The sequence below is a fragment of the Agelaius tricolor genome, unplaced genomic scaffold, assembly GCF_023055355.1.
Source record: "Agelaius tricolor isolate 1412-34295 unplaced genomic scaffold, bAgeTri1.0.p SCAF_1, whole genome shotgun sequence".
Classification (NCBI taxonomy): Eukaryota; Metazoa; Chordata; class Aves; order Passeriformes; family Icteridae; genus Agelaius; species Agelaius tricolor.
Window position 1 is genome coordinate 79,927,855 of NW_027269261.1, and position 19,416 is coordinate 79,947,270.

At 36.1% G+C, this 19,416-nt stretch overlaps 1 protein-coding gene across 4 annotated transcripts in view; it reads left to right on the forward strand.

The window, feature by feature from the left end:
* Nucleotides 1-19,416, forward strand: part of NOL10 (nucleolar protein 10) — a 53,442-nt gene that overhangs the window by 22,250 nt on the left and 11,776 nt on the right. For all 4 annotated transcript variants that reach the window (XR_011681336.1, XR_011681337.1, XR_011681338.1 and 1 more), the window contains exons 14-19: nt 13,743-13,869; nt 14,865-14,944; nt 15,119-15,217; nt 15,814-15,903; nt 17,618-17,791; nt 18,169-18,416. Coding sequence is in view for 1 of the 4 variants with exons in the window: in XM_071440859.1 (XP_071296960.1) it covers nt 13,743-13,869; nt 14,865-14,944; nt 15,119-15,217; nt 15,814-15,903; nt 17,618-17,791; nt 18,169-18,416 (818 nt within the window). In the remaining 3 variants the exon portion in view is untranslated. The remainder of the gene's footprint in view (nt 1-13,742; nt 13,870-14,864; nt 14,945-15,118; nt 15,218-15,813; nt 15,904-17,617; nt 17,792-18,168; nt 18,417-19,416) is intronic.

A 19,416-nucleotide genomic window follows, 5' to 3' on the forward strand; every position in this document is an offset into this window, starting at 1 on the left:
AGACAGAAGGGGCTGGCACAGCCAGTGTTGCATAATTGAAGGGTGTTTTACTACATTTCCTAAAAATCCCTCACTAAATCTGTGTTTGTTGGCTGTTTTGTTTACTTTTTAATCTACCTTTTAAATGACGAAAATATGAAATGGACTACTTGTGTCAGCCTTCAACTGCTCCAGGGCTTTTTTTATTAAGGAAAACTTAATGTTATTAATATGTTCATGTTACAGTTTTATTCCTTGATCTTCCAGACTAGTTATTTGAGCTCAGAGTAGCACACCTGTCCTTTGGTTTCTCTGTCAGTAGATGATTAATACGTGTGTTTTTTCCATCCTTGGAAGACTTACTAATTTCTTTGCACAGGCAAAGTTAAGTTTAGTTATATGGGTCTTTGGAGCAAAACTTTGAAGAACTGTATTACTTGATCTCTTTTCATGGTGTCATTTTCTATCTTTTCCTAAGAACTAGGATTCACTTTTTTTTAATGAGTAACTTAATTTTCTCTTTGTTTCTTTAAGGTAGACTTGAATAGTACTAAAAATGTGTCTTTTGTCTTTGAGATGTTGACAGGAACTGAGTTACAAGTCTTGTTGATTTCTGCAACAGAATAGATGCCTGGGAGAAATGCTACTAAGTGCAAAGGACAGTTATGTAAATAAAATCCATTCAATTGCCCATGCCCGTCATTGGCCTGTAGTGCTAATAATTATTCTCTTGTTTTAAATGCTCCTTGGAACAGCTATAAGGAATTGCCATGGCTATGATCAAGGAGGATACTTCAAATCCCAAATGTATGGTCCTGTGCTCTATGTAAGGAGAAAAGAATTCACAGCAGTAGGAGTCTTGCAGAGCAGTGTATGCGTAGATGGGTGCAGACAGACCCAGCATCCAGTGTCCATGATTGGAGTTGGCCAGACAGTGCAGGACTGTGCCCAGCCCAGCATGCCCAGCCTCTCAGCAGGTTTTATTGGTGTGGGCACAGTGCTGTGCTAACACAGCTCATGACTGGTGAACTGGAGCTGGCTCATGTCCGGCCAGCTTGGAATGTGCTCTGGCTGAGCTCATGTCTGACTGAATTATCTGTGTACGTGTGCCCGTTCTCTCCACTGTTAACGCCAAAGCTAAATTTCCATTTCAAACCCAAAAAATTACTCTTGAACTTCAGGATTATAAGAGTTTTGACAGTCAGTATCATAATATTACTTGTAAAAGAAATGGCATGCATCAGCTTTTCCTGCAGGAGTTTCATCAGGGTGGGTATGACAGTTGAGACTAGGAATGTCTGAGAACATTGCGTTTCTTATAAAGAAGTAAAAAATCACTGCAGTTTTTTCTTTTGTGTGCAAAGCTGTAAGTAGAGGAAGTACAAGGTGATTTTTTTGTTTTCTAGAAAAGACAGGCAGGTTTGATTTTCAATGGCAAGATACCTCATATAGGTACACAGTACAGAGTGACCAAAAAGCAAATTGAATCTGACCCTTGAAATGACATGTTTGTGTTACATAGGTAACATTAGTGGCTTAGCTTAGAGACTTTGTTTTTGTTTTATTTTGCTGGATTTAATGAGGGCAAGTGCCTCTGAATTCCTGACTGGAATTGGGCTGTTTGCCATTAGTTTAATAGCTAACTTGCAGTTTATGCAAACATTTGGAACCCGCTTCTTGCCAGCTGGCTTCCTGGTTCATCACTTTGATGTGTGCCTCGAGAAGGTTGAAATGAAAGTTGTGTGTGCCTTGGGATAGTTTTTAGACTACTGACTCAGAAACATAAGTTGATTCAATAGTGCAAGCAGGTCCTGGCCAAAGAAGTGAAGAGAGCAGAATTTCCATTGACACATGGTGGTCCCTGACCTGGGATCTAAGATGAGTCAGATTCTCTTTAAGCTTAATTGAGGCTGTCATGTTCCATAACATACAAGGTTCTGTTTGAAGGTTGTGCAGAAGGTGCTCTGGGTGGAGAGCAGGGGGCATAGGTTTTACTCTTAGTGTTTACTTCTGGTTACACAAACTTGTCTGATCTTAGCACAGATGTTGCAAATCAGTCCTGTCTCATTTATTGGACTTGAAACTTTCGGCTACATGAACATACTGAAACTGAAACTTGCTCTATTCATTAGGCTGTTAAAAGAAGAGAGCAATTAAGCATGTAATTAATTGAGTGTAATATTCTGTGTTCTGGATTTTTTTTACTTTCCTGCAGTCTTGGCAGAACACTCCCTGTTGAGGCTAGAAGCAATGTACTTTTGGTGTAGTGAAGATATTAAGCTCTTAAAGGAAAAATAAATCCTGGAGCATCTCTGGCTTCTTTTCAGGTGGTTTTGGAAAATAATTTGATATCCTAGCACTCCTCTAGTTCAGGGCTGTTGGAGTTATAAACTGGAAATGTTTCAAGAGCAAGTATTTCTTGCCTACTCAATGATTCAGTTTCTCCAAGAGTATAAGGGTTCTGGTTTCTCATACAATACCTACTTTGGATATGTGGCTGTCCCTATTGTTAGAAATATGAATTTTGTCCTCTTAAAATCATGTGGCTTTTCAGCTAAACCAGCCATTGCTTGCCTTTCATACATTCTTTAATTTCTTTAATTGATTTTGTTTTCCCTTTTTTTTTTGACACTCCTCTAGTCTAGTTTAATTACTGTTTATCAGCATCTTTTTGTTTCGAATATGCATCAAAAATGCTTATCCTTAAAATTTTTTTTTCTTGGATTTAGAAAAAAAATAGTTTTACAAGACCTGAGAAAAACTAGTTTTTCCTAAGTGGTTAACCCTGAAACAACATAATCACTGATCAAGGCAACAAATACTATTAGTTTACATGTTTTCATTTAATGCTCTGGTTATTTGGTGAAACAAATCTGTAGAGGGAGCTTGTACTGAAGGAAATACAAGTCAAAGCAGTTTTTTAGTACCTTAGTTTATCCTCTTTATTTCTTTCTGGATATTTGTTTGGAGTAGTTCTAGAATGTAAATTAGGGATGAACATGCTTTGATTATAGGTGCCTGGATGAGCTGCTTCTAAATGGCTGAATTGGTCAAAGTTGTGTTCAGTTGACTCACAGACAGAAAAAGCATTTCTCTGAAATAGGGTAGGTATTTTCTGTCAGTCTGTGACAGGGTGCTCTCACTAGTTCTATACAAGATGTTATGAGCATCAGATACCTGTCTTTACAGTCTTTCATTTTTCACTTTAAAAAGTGAAACAGTGGGAGGTTTCCCCTGGGTTATACTCTCCACACTTAGCTCTATGATCACAGACTTTCAGAACAATTTTATCAATCTGAGACTTACATTTTATCCATTTGGGATCTGCTGATTGTCTTTTTTTCTCTTTTGGGTCTTTATATGATAGGAATACAAACCTACCTGTCTACATCTTGTATTTCATACCTTTAGGGCCAGTGTTCTGTATAGTCAGCTGTCATTCAAATAGTTTGTGGATGCAGTTACAGTGAGACCTTCTGTACAGATTTTTGGCTAGTGTGGTAAAAGCAATGAATCAAATGATGCAATTCTTATTATATTTGTATTTGGCATTTTGACACTAATAGAACAGATTTCCAGTAGAGTGCAAGATTTTGATTTCTTTTAGAATGTTTTCATGTCTTCTGATTGGCAGTATTAGGTCATTCAGTATAGGTGCTGCCTCAAGTGTTGTCTTGAAGATCAAATGATGAGGCTGTGTTTTTTAGAAGACCAGAGGACAGTTGTTCATCCTGTTCAATACAGCCCTTCCCTAACATGTTTTTGGTAAAGTAGAAAACAACCATGAAACTGGCTTGTGCTAAGAGATTTTTTTCTATCCTGAAATAATAGGTAATGTAGAAAAGCATTTCATAGTCTGGGAAAAAAGTATAGTAAAATAAAATGGTAGTTGTGACGTAAAATGGAAAATGTTGGTCTTAATCTTAGTTTGTTCATTTTGAAAACTGAAATGACTGGAAAGAAGGGTTGTTATGAAGTAATGTATTAGGTTGAGCTTTAGGGCTGCCAAGTGTCAAAAGAAGAAAGTTTCCATTAATAAAAAGATACTTGAGTGCATCTTTGGCCTTTAAACTAATTTTAAGTTTTGATATATCAATCTTGCAAAATTGTGTTTTCCATCCAGAACAGTCTAATCTTTTACACAAAAAAAATGTCTGGTGAATGATACATTACCTATCTCACAGTATTTACAAGCATAGGAAAAAAGTTGTTTATCTTCACAAGCAGAAATGTGAGCTTCCGACTTTTAACCTAAACACTTTCAAACTTAAAAATAACACACTGGGCTTATTCCCAACAAAGGATATCCTCCATTTCCCATGTGCTGGCTGAGAGACACAGTACCACTTATCACATATATATAGAAGGAAAACACCAGTGTGTGATGATCAGGAAACAATTTCTGATCTTCCTGTAAAACTTGTTTTAGAAGTTTCTGGTGCTGATGATGTACTAGTCTAGATTATAAATGTGTATGAACCCTGCTTAGTGCTGTTGTGGCTGTTAGTGTACTAGGCAGCACTTCTTCAGTATTTTTTGACCAGACAGCAGCACACTGACTGTAAAGTAATACGTATAGTTTATGTCAAACCCTTCATAGAGCACAGGAGAAAACTCTTAAAAGCAGAAGTTGTATGGAATTATACCAGGTGATTGCTCTTACCACTGAGAAAAGAATCATGCACTTTTTAGTGTTGTGACTGTTTCTCAAGCAATTCTGTTCTTGAGTTCTTATTTTAAGAAACATGTTTTGAAGGGGGAGTGCGCTTCCCTTGTTTTAAGCCTTGAGTATCTGAAAGATATTTTTTATTTCTTAACTTGCACTTGTTCTTTCCTTTGGTCCATCTATTCTTCACTTGATTTCTGAAAATCTAGAGATGCAGTTGCCTAGCTTCAGTCAGTGAAGAGAGAGGCAGTCACAGATAATGAATATGTGTAATTGCTGAATGGAAGTTTTGTACTTGTACATGTACTACATGTCGATCAGCATGTAATAAAAACTGGAGTGTTTTAGCTTTTGAATCAGAAAAGACAAAGCATGTGAGAATTTTCTCCATGTAATAATTTCAACTCAGTCTTTATTTCATTGCATTTGAAAGTACAACAGGGTAACTGTCATCTTCTATGTTACACTCAGAATTAAAATGTCTTGTGAGTTATGACTATTTTATGCAGAAATAGTGAAATTTACAAAGATCTAAGATTTTTGTCAGAGAAGACCTTAGAAGTAAATAAAACTATCATGTATGTGAAAGCTTTCGAGTATTTATTTGAAAGCTGCTTTCTCTTTAAAATTATTTCCTGAATTATGCAAAATTTCTTTAGCATTATGCTCTTCAGTGAAGTTGGTTTATGCTGAGCTTATCTTCATTATCTGGAGGAGCTGCATATTCCCAACAGGTAGTTGCTTTTCCTTCCCTTTGTGTTGTCTGGCAGTACTTGCATAAACTCAGAAGTCTTCCTCCCAGTTTTGCAAAAAGCAATTAAGCTGCAATAGTAGGGAGTTATTAGAAACTCACACATTCCTAGATTTCTGGTAGTTTGTCAGTGATGTAAGGTACACAAAGAGCTGGATTTGCCATTACCTTTATATCTGTAGTATTCCTCAAATTTCCTTAAAATATAGATCATCCTCAAGTATGTGTTGTTTTAATGACTGTAAAGATATTTGTGCTGTAACATTTCTTGGCATCTGGTGTGTACTGTAAGAACTCTGTTCCCAGCCACTTAAAAGCACAAGAGGCAAGATCCTACACAGTGAGACAGTTGAGGAATTTTCCTGTCCCATTAAAGGAAATTGATAAGGGCACTTGTTGGGACTTGGCATTTCTAGCTTATTTTTGGTGGTTCTTACTTGTTAATTTAGATTGCCATCAGGGGCTGTTGCATACTTACTAAAACCAATGCATGTGTTACTCTCATCTATGTTAGTAGTGGAAGTTTTGTCTGTTGATGGCCTGTGCCCTTTGTATGGTAAGAAGAATGGCATATGTGCCATTATGTTTTGAGAAACAGATTTCTGAACATATTAGAGCAGTTGGAAGCTGTGTAGAAGTTCTTTCCTTTTTAAAAAGGAAGGCCAAGACATTATGAAATTTCCTACTTACCATTTCCTTGTCTGCCTCTACTGTAGTCCCAGTTGTAAAGGCAAGGGAAGAACTTTGCAAGGAATTTATTCTTTCTAATGTGTCATGATGGGATGGATGTTTTTGTTAGACTGTGTAAACCATGAAGGTGGTATTGTTGTGAGGGAGATTGTGCTGGTTCAGTGACACAGAGTCACTGAACAGTAAATTGACTTCATGAAGGTTCTGATGAGTACCAGAACAAAGGAATTGGTAAGAGCACTCAGTGAAATGTGGTAGGGAATGGAAGGTGTGGATGGTCAGAGTAAAATGTGGTTCCTGACTCACTGTCAGCAAGGCATTAGATCAGCTGATCATACCTCATCTGCACTTTTTTTTTCATGGATAAAGAAAGACAATCAACACATGTCCATAGGTAAATAAAACCAGCGAAGAGAGTCCCAGCTGAACTTACTGCACAGAATTAAGGCAATTCTCCTAGTTGCCTCTCTTTTTACAGCTGGTATGCCATAGAACCTGCTGTGTAGAGTAAGGACAGACTTTTGGTAACTCTTGAATTATTTCCAACTGGTATTTTTGGGAAGGTGCTTGAAGCGGGTCATGGTTGTAACAGATGCTTTGAGAAGCCACTCTCCCCTTATCTTTTGAGCTTCATTTGATTAGTTGACTTTGTGTGAAAGTAGTGTCTTCTTGTGCTTCAAGTTTCAGTGTATCTTTCTGACTTCACATTATCTCAATATTTAAAACCTGTAGGGAGTCTGATAAATAACAGATCTATAGCAATACTGATGAAATGTTTGTTTTATGTATGTCAGAACATGATAGGGACATTGGTGGAGGCATCAGATTCTACTCTTCATGCCATGGCTGGTAAGTCACAGGTGACTTAAGAAGTGTCCCTTTTTAGTTCTGTCTTGTGAGGAAAAGAGCTATTCTGGTAACCTTATTTACAGTTTTAAGGAGTAACTTTGTTTGCTTGAGGGTGTTTTTTTCCCAACATTATGAGCAACTGGACCATCGTCTCCTTCAAAAGATAGAAGGAGCATACACAGTGAGAGAAGACCTGTGACTGGTTAACTGACTGTAGTACTTATCAGACCAGAGAGTATGAGATTAAAAAAAAAAAAAAACCAAAACCCCAAACCACCACTATAAAGCCAAACTGCTTAGAATTAGAAAAAGAAGTACTTACTATCTGATAACTACCAGGGTGGAAAGATTTAGAATCTCATTTCTAGAAGACTCATGCAAGTTCCTGCAGGAGTTCTTGTTTAACACTGGGAAGGTCTTAAAAGCAATGTTTCCTTTAACGTGCTTTCTAAGGAGTAAAACCTCCAAATAGTTGATTTGGCAGCTTCCATAGCATAGTGAAAAGTATTCAACCTCACTGATTAATGAATGTGCCAAAAATGTCTGGATGTGCTGGAGTTAGGATGAGAGAAGGAGCCAATTCATTGTATAGTTCAGTGAAATTTATGAGTGTGTGGGCTTAAAACCAACTGCAGTGCTGCTGTCAGTAGTATGCCAAAAGGGGAGAGTGTGCTATTTAGTCTCTCTTGGTCATGTCTGTACTCCACTGAGCTACTTGATGTCTTTAAAAGCACCAAATTTACACCATATGATGCAGGGTGAATGAAAGCATGAAATTATGAAGAATATATGGGAAATTTGTTTGGAGTTTATTCCCCAAACCAATTTAATTTAGAGAATCAAAGAATTTTCTTCAGTCCATTAAATAGAATTACAAGATTAACAGAGCATAATTGGAGTTGATTGTAGAGCATTCACAGGAAGAATGAAGATTACAAAAGAATGGGGAACTCAACATTACAAATTGTTTGGAGCACATTGGTTGCTATGGGAATTTCTGTGTATGGAAATGTGGACAGAAACATAACAAGATAATGTGATCCCAAGGCTCCTTCCTAACAGGAGCTGATCTCTTGGGCTGGCTGTGGTTGAAGGCCAAAAGCATAGTAACAAGAACAGAGAGCTGCAGCTTTTCTCATCTACAAGCTAGAAAAGATCCATTGGGTTTTTTGAGTTACCAGTTGCAATTGATTTAATGTTAACTGTTAACAAGGTGCAACGAGGTGTTCTTTCTTCTCTTGTCTTCTCAATGCATCTAGATGGAAACTTTTCAAAGTTACTACATATTGAGATCTGTCTAATTCTTAAAATTAGAGAACAAAACATTGAAAACAATATTCTTAAAATGAATAGTAATTAATATTTCATGTAATTGCATTAATTAAACTTGGCTATGCAATTAGGGAGCTAATTATGTTTAAAATGCAATTGCACATTTCTATCACTGCTCACACCCTGGGGATCATAATTTTTTTTTTTTACCTCCCTCATTAGACCTTCTGTAATCTTTCTCCTGTTAAATGGTGTGATTGAAACTGAGAATATGCATGCATAGATGTGCATTTGCTTTCTCCAGCAATTATATCCTGTAAAAGGTTTTAAATGCTTTATATTGTGCCATTTCATTAACAAACAAACAAAATTAAGATTTTATTGTTACTATTTGTCTTCTCCAAAGAATTCTTTTTTGTCCTATAGATAAATATGTATGTGAAGTCTTTGAGTTGGATATATAGAATATATTTAGTTTCAAGAAATTATAGTCTAGAAAATAATCTCTCCTTGTTGAAGTGCTTTAAATTTTATTTTTTGGTTTTGTTTTTAATTGGGAATGGAGGAATGGATGAGCCACCTTGGATTGTGAAGTCAAGTCCCATCTTATCACAAGCACTCAGATTATATAATGTTTTTGTCTGAAGTATTTCAGACTTCATCTGAAATTTGTTGTTTGTTGTTCCCCATTATTGCCACTTAAAAAGCTGTTAAGAGTCACACTCTTCTGATGCCTAACTCAGCTCTAGTTTATAGTGTCTCTGTGATGTATTTATTCTTTTGCAAGCATTACTGTTTCAGAAATTCTCCTTGCTGCTTTTCACAGTCCTTGCTACAGTTTGCATTCACATGTACTGGACTTGTTCAAAATGTCTCCACCAACTCATTAATAATTTTTCACAATACACTGTACCTAGAGATCTGTTGAATACCTTAAATATATGCTATTTTTGTTGTAATCACCATTATTCAAATAATATGGCAGTGAATTATTTAGTTAGTACATTTTTGCTATTTAGTAATGGTCTTAGTCAAAATGTGTGGAAGGTACCACAACACATAGATTTTTGATAGAAGGTTTTACTTCTAAAATACAAAAGAACAGTGATAGGATGTGTTTTCATGCTTTTTTGTTACTAGCTCTATCACTATGGTGTGGCATGATACAGCCTTACAGAGTTCATTTTTGTGAAACTGAAATTTTTCTGAATCTCATGCAGCCACAGCAAACAATGCCTCTGCTTTCCAAAGCCTCTGGAACTGTGTGGTTAAATGCTGTCCACATACATTAAGTTAGTCTTCTAGAGAAAATTTGGACAGTCTGAACTTTCCAAATTCTACTGAGTAATTTTCAAATCTGATAAATGCTGTCTGTGAGCATTTTGCATATTTCAGATTGCTAAAATAAACCAGTGAAGATTGGGAGGGTTGAGTCTTGCTATATTTGACATCTTGTTTGTTGCTGAAGAGTTTATCACTGCCTTGTTTGAAATCTTCCAGGAACTTGCTGTTTAACATCCAGAAAAACAGATTGGAACCTGTTTTTACTCCCTGAGAAGAAAAGAGTGACTGTTCAGTCACTCCTGTAGAATTGGTCTCAGAAACCTTCAAACATATACTTTACAAAGCTTGTCTGGATGTGCATTCATAGTAGTTTAATTTAAATCTCTTGACATCTGACTGTGGAAGCTTCTACACATCCTGGGCTTCTCTTAAGTAGTTGAACACGTTTAATACTAGTTAGGATTAGGGCAAGTTTTCATGGCTCTAAGAGCTTTGCAGAGCTGGCTGTCAAACTGTTGAGTGGTGTTTAAAAGTGTACAAGTGCTGTCTGGTGTTTCAAATGAAGATAAGTAATGTCTGTTGTGGGCTGGGCATGATACCTATGCTGTTCTAGAGTTCATTACATTCAGGAGAATTACAGACCAGTGACAGGGTGATAATTCTACAGAAGTGCTCAGGAGTTAGGCATGGCCAGAAGAACATTCTGTACCATGTAAGACTTGTGGTGCCACAAGATTATGAAGTCAAACATCTTGTAGAATGGAATACAAAGAACTGTGATTTTTGAAGTTTTTTTACAATATTTAAAAAATATTTTTCTGTGAACATTTTTCTCTTCTAGGACAGTTTGGTCTGCATGCTAGATGACTCGTCGTATTTTGTGTTTTCTATGTGTAAAGTAGACAAATATTCTAATGTGTGTAAGAAAAATTTGATATTAGGTGGCACAATACTAATAATTATTAAGTCCGCATTTTTACTTCCTATGGGTTGGAATAAGATGAAAGGCAGTGGTGAGGTGTCTGCATTGCCATGGTAGTGGTAAGTTTTGCTATGGGGAGGAGGCACTGGTGTGACCCATCTGTCACTCTGCCTTGCAGTGTGGTGGTAGGACACTGAGGGACAGCTGTGCTTTGGTCACCTCCTGGGTGCTGTTTCCAGTGCAGGAGGAAGGTGCTGGGAGGGGAGCAGAGCACCTCCTCACTCACTGCCAGCTGGGCCCTGCTGGTGGGTGAAGCTCCTCTCTTGATGGGCAAAAACATTTTCAAAGCAATCTTAGTGACTTCCAGTAGTAATTGGCAGAAATTGTCTCTAGAAGTGGTTATCCTACAGAAAGAAAAATAATAATGAAAACAGAAAAAAATATTAATTTGATCACTGTTGGTGTTCATGTCTGGTTTTCCTGTGCTAAAAAGTATTTGGATAAAGGGTGAGCATAGATGTGCACTCATTTAATAATGATCTTCCCATTGCCTGAGTGCAACTTTTCTAAAACTTGCAGAGAAACCTATTTGGTATATCATGAATATTGTAAAAATTATATCTGTCACTTAAATTGCATGCAATTACCTACCTCATAGCATTTTCTTATTTGTGCTGTGAATTTCAGTGCATTTTTCTCTGTGAGTTGTGGTAGATTTGTACCTTTTCACTCCAAATTGCCAGTATATTACTTGACCTACACAAACTCCACAGCTTTGTTTTGTTCTGGTGGCTTTAACAAGGACTGCAGGCCAGGCTGAGGTGGTGCCAGTGCTGGATGACAGCAGCTCCAAGGGGTTCCACTTGTGTTGCAATGTGGCGACTGTATGGAAAGTCATGAACTGGGGAAGACAGGCCAGTTTCACTTCTCCCACCTTGTCCATGGAGGCCCAGTGCACACCAACCCTGTCAATTGTTGCTTTTGTATCTGGGCACAGGAATGGTGGAGCCCTGGAGCCTCACATTCTGGAGTGCTTTCAGCATCATCATGGGACAGCTGTTGTTTGACAGAGGACCATTAAATCCTGCAGTTAAAAATGCAGTAGAAGTTAAATTATGTGAAGAATTACTATCGCAAAAGAAGGGCAAAAAATTCTTATTTTTGTTCTTGTCATTGTGGCTGATACTGTTTGCTGTTTCTATTTTTTAATTTCTTCCCAAGCTTTAAAAAATGTTTCATTTTAATGCATGAAGCAGAGCTCTTAAGGTGTCCTAGAATAGATAGGAAAGTGGTTTCAGCAGGGTGGGAGAAGGGGGAATAAGGTAATAAACATATACAGACATCTGTGTAGGGTTTTCCTTTCTGTCAGTTAACATGCAAAATTTTAATAATGGTTGGACTTTCTATTTTTTCCTGGTATTCTGCCACCACTTTTTCCCATTAATTATCTCATTTTCCCCACTTGGTTTTCTATGATCTGATCATCCAATTCAGTCCACAGATGATTGTGAATAAGCAGGTTTTTTGCTTCATGTGTTTCATGGCAGAGATTATGCCCCGTGAAAGGTTTTTCTCTCAGTATCAGGCTTTGCATATAGGAGAGAATGTTGTCCTTAAATTTTATTACAAGAGAAGTTTTGTTTAGTTAGTGAGCAGCTTGGGAGTTTGTTTTTTTTTACTAAGAAGGACAAACTGTTTCATCTAAAACAAAATTGTAGGTAAACTTAAGGTTCTTCCACACCAGTCATGTTTTGATGGTCTGGTAATGAGGCACAGATAACTGACTTCTTAAGGGGCATGAAGACATTTAATAGATCTAGACTGCTTTCTTTTTAATATAAAAGCTTTTTAATATATAAGCATAATAAAAATGTTTATTTAAATAAGTGGTTGGGGGGGAAATAAAACAAAAAATTGAAATCTGGATGGAGACAAGATGGAGACAAAAGCTTCTGGAATGTTGGCAAGAAGTCAGTCTGAATGCTATATATGTCATTTATTCCTGGAGCAGACATGGGGATTTTGGTTAATTAAGTAGCTAAAATGTTTCTTGTTAGTGACATCTTGGGTATTTCCTTGGAAGTGCTTGGTAATTGGAATGAAATATGCAGCATGGTAAAAAAAGTGCACTTTTCATTTGGCATGTAATGGTTTCAGCGAGGGCTGAGATCTTAGGAAGATAAATCGTATTTAATACAGAAACAGTAGTGGGCTAGAATAAAATATTCTCTAGAGTGTTACAGGCAAGAATATGCTAGATAAAATGTTATGGTCTAGAGCACAATTTTACAGGGTTTTTTGAGTGTAGTTGTCTTCAAAATAAGACTTTTGAATTAGAAGAAACACACTTTTTAAATGAGCAGCATCTCATACAGTTAATCAGCAATCAAGTTAAAACAAACTATATGTTAAATAAATAAAATCACTTCTGGTTGTTTCTCTAATTGAATAGGATCTTAAAATGCTGTTGTATCACGAGCATTCCAATGGTTGACTGGAGTTTTTAACATGAATTTTTAGCAAACAAATCAGAAGCCTCGTTAAAAGTCCCACCATGGGATTTAGCTGGTCACTTAACATTCTAAAATGTCAGCTGATTTACACTAGGGAGAGAAATGCAGTGTTAGATTTTTCCATGCAGCTAACTCACCTACTAAAATAAGAGTACTGGAACAGCTGAGTGTGACTGCATGAGTCAAGATGGAAAGGAATCTCAATCAGAACAGCAGGAGGGAAAAGTAAAGGGAGCTGATTTTTAACTCGGGGAATTGGAGGAAACTTATATGGAAAAATACATTGATAGTGCTACCTAATACTGTGCAAACAAATCTTTTGCCTCATCATGGAAATATGAAAGTATTCTTAATATTTCCTATTATCTGTTCATACAGTCTGGGTTTATCCCTGAATAAAATACATTAAATACATCTGTGGTGTTATAATTAAGATAAACAGGGTAGAGTAGGATTTAACATGATTGCATAGTGAACCTAACAAGTTAAAGATCCAGCAGCAATTTACAAATTAGTTGCTATCTAGTGCCATTAATTTGTAATTTCTTCTATAATGTTTGGCTCTAAGCTTTTAAAAAATTAATGAGACTGGGACCACTTGAAACAGTTAAACTTGAAACCTCTAGACTGCCTGGTCTCAAATGATCTAAATTAAAATAAAACATAATCTATAGTACTCTTTGTTGGTAATGCAAACAGTAGGTTTGTGTTCCCTAAGTGCTGTGGGATTAATTTGTTTGTAGCATAGTAGCCAAGAGTCTAACTGTAGGCTTTCTGTAAGAAAATGCAATGTTATAACTTTCCATGTATCCACAGGTTTTAGGACCTGCCCCAAAATGGTGTTCCTTCTTGGACAACTTGACTGAGGAACTGGAAGAGAATCCAGAAAGCACTGTTTATGATGATTACAAATTTGTTACCAGAAAAGACCTTGAAAATTTAGGTAAAACAGTTATATACACTCTTTGGCTGACTTCTTTGTTCAGTTTTTGAACAATTACACATCTGATTTTTGTAATTTCAGTGTGATATATGAGGGCTGCTAGAAATTCACTGACAGTAGTTTTCTCTTGTTTTCTTGGTTATTAATATTCCAGACTGATGGCTCTAAGTTCTTTGACTCCCAACCAGTATAACACAAGACACTTGTGTTTCTCAGATTTTTATCTCAAGGAGGTGATTGATATTTGCTGGTATAATACATCTGGGAATCTGTTGTGCTTTCATATGCCACATGGAAGGCTTTGGAAGAAAAGTTGGTTTAGTTGTCAAAATATTTTTGAGATGCTGAAATAGAATTTGGAACTTGCAGCCAAAGGCTACCCTATTTGAATGTAGTAATTTTCAGAAAATGCAAATCATTCTAGGGCTAATAGTTTCAAGAAATTGAAATACTGAAAATTATATAGCAGAGAAGGTAAGCAACCTTGTCCTGAGGCAGTTAGTCCTTTTTCTGTCCATTACATGGTTTGATTGCAATGTTTTGCTCCAGTTTACCATATTTACCTCTGACTGTGAGTGTTGGGTTTGACAGAGGGCAAAATTCTTTAATGAAAAATCTATTACACTAAAAAAAGGATTATCAAACACCTATGGACTTCCCAAAAATCATCCTCTGGAATTCTTGTGAAGTTCTGTAGAGCGTAGTGCATGTGGGAATTTTTAAAAAGCACTTAGTAACGTGTATTATGAAAAGAAAAGTGGATCTGGTTGCTCCGAAGAAGCTTGAACTTTTTTGCTGGCCAAAACAATTCTTAGTCCCACTTTTGCTTAGTCTTGATGTCATGATTGTGACTGTTAGATTGATATTTTGCAACAGCATTGGCAGCAAAATATTTGGCAGCATTTGTTTGTCTTAAGGAAGTGAAGTGGCTGTCTTGGAATAGAAGTTCTTTATATGTGAAAGTTCTTTGAAATTCTCTGGAACTTTTTTCCTAGGCCTTGCTCATCTCATTGGATCATCATTGCTCAGAGCATATATGCATGGCTTCTTCATGGACATAAGACTTTATCATAAGGTAACTGGCTGAATCTTATCAATTTTTTATTCTTAACAGTAAAATATATATGCTGTGGGTTTTCTTTGTCTTTTTGTGGTTTTTTGTTTTGGCTGGAGTTTTTTTCCATCCAGATAATGGACTGTGTCCTGTATTAATGGTACTTTCTTTTTACTTCCTCTTGTTTGTTCAAAGGCAAAAATGATGGCCAACCCCTTTGCCTATGAAGAATATAGAAGAGAGAAAATAAGGCAGAAGATAGAAGAAACTCGTGCACAGAGAGTTCAATTGAAGGTAAATCCTAGAAATAAATTGTATACTTTGGGGAAAGCTATTCATAAAGAGTAATATATTCCTAAGTGTATCTTAATCTTAGAGATGTAGTGACTTAGGAGTTGAATCCATTTATCATTGCACACACAAAGTAATTTATAGAACTTGTTGAATAAAAACATAAAATTCCCATGTGTGGGATTTTGAAAGGCTGATACCAAACTAAAAGAGAGGTCTCATCTCATTTGCCACTTCAGCAAATAATCCACTGGTAAAACTTTGCATTTTCTACTTCTGTCATTAAATTACTTAAGCCATTGAAACATGATACTCTGGAAAGAGATACATGAAAATTGTATTGTGTTTATAACTAGTAACTTTCTAGATTGGATCTGTTCAACATAGAAGGAGAAAGAGTTGCTTTTAAGGTTCTAAGGCTGATGCATTAGAAGTTAAAAATAATATACAAGTTCTTAAATCTTCTCTAGGGGCAGTTGCTTTACTAGTACCTAGAGATATTTGGAACCAGTCAAGGAGCTTTTCTGAAACAGTTGTGAGTAAAGCATGTAGGTTGCATGTGTAAAAGGCTAATTTATTAATTGCTTTCCTCTTTTTAGAAACTCCCAAAAGTTAATAAAGAACTTGCACTCAAACTGATTGAAGAAGAAGGAGAAGAGCAACAGTTTAGTAAAAAAAGAAAACAGAAGGTGAGCTCTTGTTTTGGTGAATTCTCTGGCTGGGAGCACAGAACTAGCAATGCTTACAGGATTAATTTTTTATGTTGTTGCTGTTTGGCCAAAGAGATTCAAAATACCATTGGTTCTGTTTATTCTGTAGGTGGCTTTAAGGTGTATTTGACTGTAGCTGCAGCACAAAAAAAAAAACATTTAGTAACTTGATGGTAAAAATTATTAAATACTCACTGTGAATGTAATATGGGTTTCACAGAACTCCAAAAGCTGTTTAATGCAGCCTCAACACCACAGCTGTTCAAACAAGACCTGATGTTGCATATGTTTTTGGTATTTTGGTGGTGACCATGACAGGATAGATGTTATTTATAAAATTTAAGATACAATTGCCTTTTTTGTATATACAGTTAAATATATTTTGTAGAATAGCCAAAATGGTTTGCTTTTATGCAACAGGAGTTCTTCTGGATGTTAAAAGTAGTCCATAACTCTGCTATGAGAAGTTTTTAATTGAAGAAATGGGTAAATGTTTAGTATCTAGTGGGAGGGGAGGCTTTTTATAGTGCTACCTATATAAAAGTGCTACCTTTTATATAGGTAGCACTTCATAGGTCCTCATTCTTACAGGAATATAGCATTCATGATAGGAAGACACTAGCCTGCATGTGATAAATAATGAAATCTTATGTCTTGAGGTTAGAGGAAGGATGAACTACTAAAAAGATAGGTGGTGGTGTAACTTAAATGAGAGTTCAGTAGATGGGGACTGATTTGTCTTGAAGTACCTAGAGATTGTGTTATTAAGTGGACTAAATAGAGTAAAATGTACATAAAAATGTATATAGACATTATTTTTTTGAAACAGTATTAGAGTCCTATGACAAGCAATGTATTTCAGGCTTTGGGATTTAATTTTTGTTGTGGTTGAAAGTTACACATTTGGACTGGTTTTGTGTTTGAAATTTATTCTTGTTTTCTGTATCCTTAGTTCCACCCTCTTTTTCTTCAATAACAATGAAAACCTAGTGCAGTGGTGGGATTAATATGCTGGTATAAGTTGAGCAATGTTAATTTTTTAACATTTTGTATTAAAAAGCTATGTATGCAATGATTTTAAAATGACAGTAACTGGTCTTCTCCTAAGATGAATTAGAAGCTTGAACTGTTCTGAAGTCACCAGCAGCATAATTTACACTGAGTTCATTTTACTTTGACATGATTTAAACTGCCTTTTACATTCTGTGTGTGAAAGTAGTGAAGAAAAAGTGTTATAATATGTATAACAACATTTCCTCTTAAGTATTTACAGTAAAATAATAGTAGCATTACATAAAGATACGTACCCTTATAATTTGTTTTACATGTTGTAGACTCATCCCCATCAGGCAGTATATTTGCCTTGCAGGTACTGCTGATTAGTCAGTAGATATCAACATGTCTCCAGACTAGCTGGCTGAATGTATGAGAAACATTTATCTGAAAATATTAGTAATTGTGTATTTAAAGTGTACTGTGTATTAAAAAAACTCTTGCTTACAGGTAGCTTAAAACAATCTTTGTTAAAGTACAATAAGCATAAATCTTGATTTTTATTTGACCTGGAAGGATAAAGCAACTGGCATTTCATATGCTGGTTATTAATTTTGTTTAATTAAGAAAAAGTGTTACGTATTTTGTTAATGTCTGTTTCAGAATTGTCTAACTTGCTCATGCTTTGCTCCTGTTCCAGAATCTGCCCAGCCTTCTCAAAGATGATCGTTTTAAGGTCATGTTTGAGAATCCAGATTTCCAGGTGGATGAGCAGAGTGAAGAATTTAGGCTACTTAACCCACTTGTTTCTAAAATAAGTGAGAAAAGAAAGAGGAAGCTAAAGATCTTAGAAGAACTGGAAGCACAAGGACAGGTAAAATATTTTCCATTTGGATTAAGAAAGCCTATGGAGTTTTCTTTTCCTCTGTTTCAGGCTTTCAGACTTTTCACCCCAGAAAGATGGAGGCAATGCAAGAATGTCTTATCAGCTACAATAATTGTCATTTATAATTTTAATCTAGTTTTTAGATGTAATACTGTTTTTGCACAAATACAGGTTTGAAAAACATAAAATATGTAGGTGGTAACAACTTTGTAATATATTTTCAGCTTATTTGTTGTTACTGCTTTTGTTCAAAAGTTGTAGTTCTCTTCAGCTGTATCTGTGTAAAAGCTGTCACGTACTCTAATTGCAGGAATGATTTGGAAATTCGTTGATGATTTCTTATTTTATACTATTTTTGTCTGCAGGAAGAGGAGGAAGAACCAGAAGGAAAAGCAAGTGATGCAGAAAGTTCTGAGAGTTCAGATGATGAAAAAGGCTGGGTTGAAGAGGTCAGGAAACAGCGCAAGCTTTTACGCCAAGAGGAAAAACTAAAGCGGCAGGAAAGGCTCAAGGAGGATCAGCAAACATTACTAAAACCTCAGTTTTTTGAGATTAAAGAAGGAGAGGAATTCAGAAGCTTCAAAGACTCTGCCAAAAAACAAAAATTAATGAAGTAAGACTAATGTTCCTATTTTAATAGGTGGGGGTGGATGATTCTTAAGTATTTCCCTACAGTGCAGGCCCAAAGTGTTTTGGCTTGGAAGCACTTACTAGTAAAGCTACATTTGGTGATCCAAGGGTATAACTTAAGGTGACATAGTCATTGTAGGCTTTGTTTTATAGATAAACAAATACACTATTTAAAGTAGGACAGAGACACAACACAAATGAAATTATTAAGATACTCCTGAGTCAGACTGGGGGATCCATTACTCAGTGTTAGTGAAGTGCTGTTCTCACAGGTAACAGTGATGTCTTGTTATATTTCTCCACCAGTGTCAGTATGAGGTTAACAGACTGGATGTTTTTAATCTGACTGTCCAAAAGGGTTTAGAATGCTACATGAGTAGTCACTGTTTTGGGAGCAGGATCAAGATGGGTCAACATGGTGAAAGAAAAATTGTTTTGTTCAGGTATTTTTATGGCATCTAGAAATTTTCAAAATCTACACTGTCCTTATAATGTCAGGACTTACTATTTCTCTTTTTCGTTTGGCAGTACAAAATGCCAGGCTAGGGGAGGGTGTTTGTTAAGTGTAGTTTGTTTGGTTTGGTTCTTTCATTTCCTTAAACTGGTGATCATCTGAAATAATGGGTACATGGATAAGCATTTCAAACTAAAGAAAGAGCATATTAATTAAAGGACTTGGCTTTGAGGTGCTCAGTGGCTGCAAATCTCATTGATTTAGTTTTTTTCAGAGGTGAGTTGAGCCCTTCAGAAGATGAGATTTAATAGAATTTTATTGTTTGGAGCACAGACACTCATTAAACCTTTCAAGACAGTAGCTTCAAAGTTCTTGCAGCACAGGTGGTGCAGAACAGAATTTTGACTGATGTTGGAAATGGGTTGTTGGGCTAGATGGATTTCATAATAAACATTTTGGTTTTACTTAGAATGAAATTATACAGTCAAAGGAAAGATAGTTAATAATACAATGGGGCTGTTTCTTTACC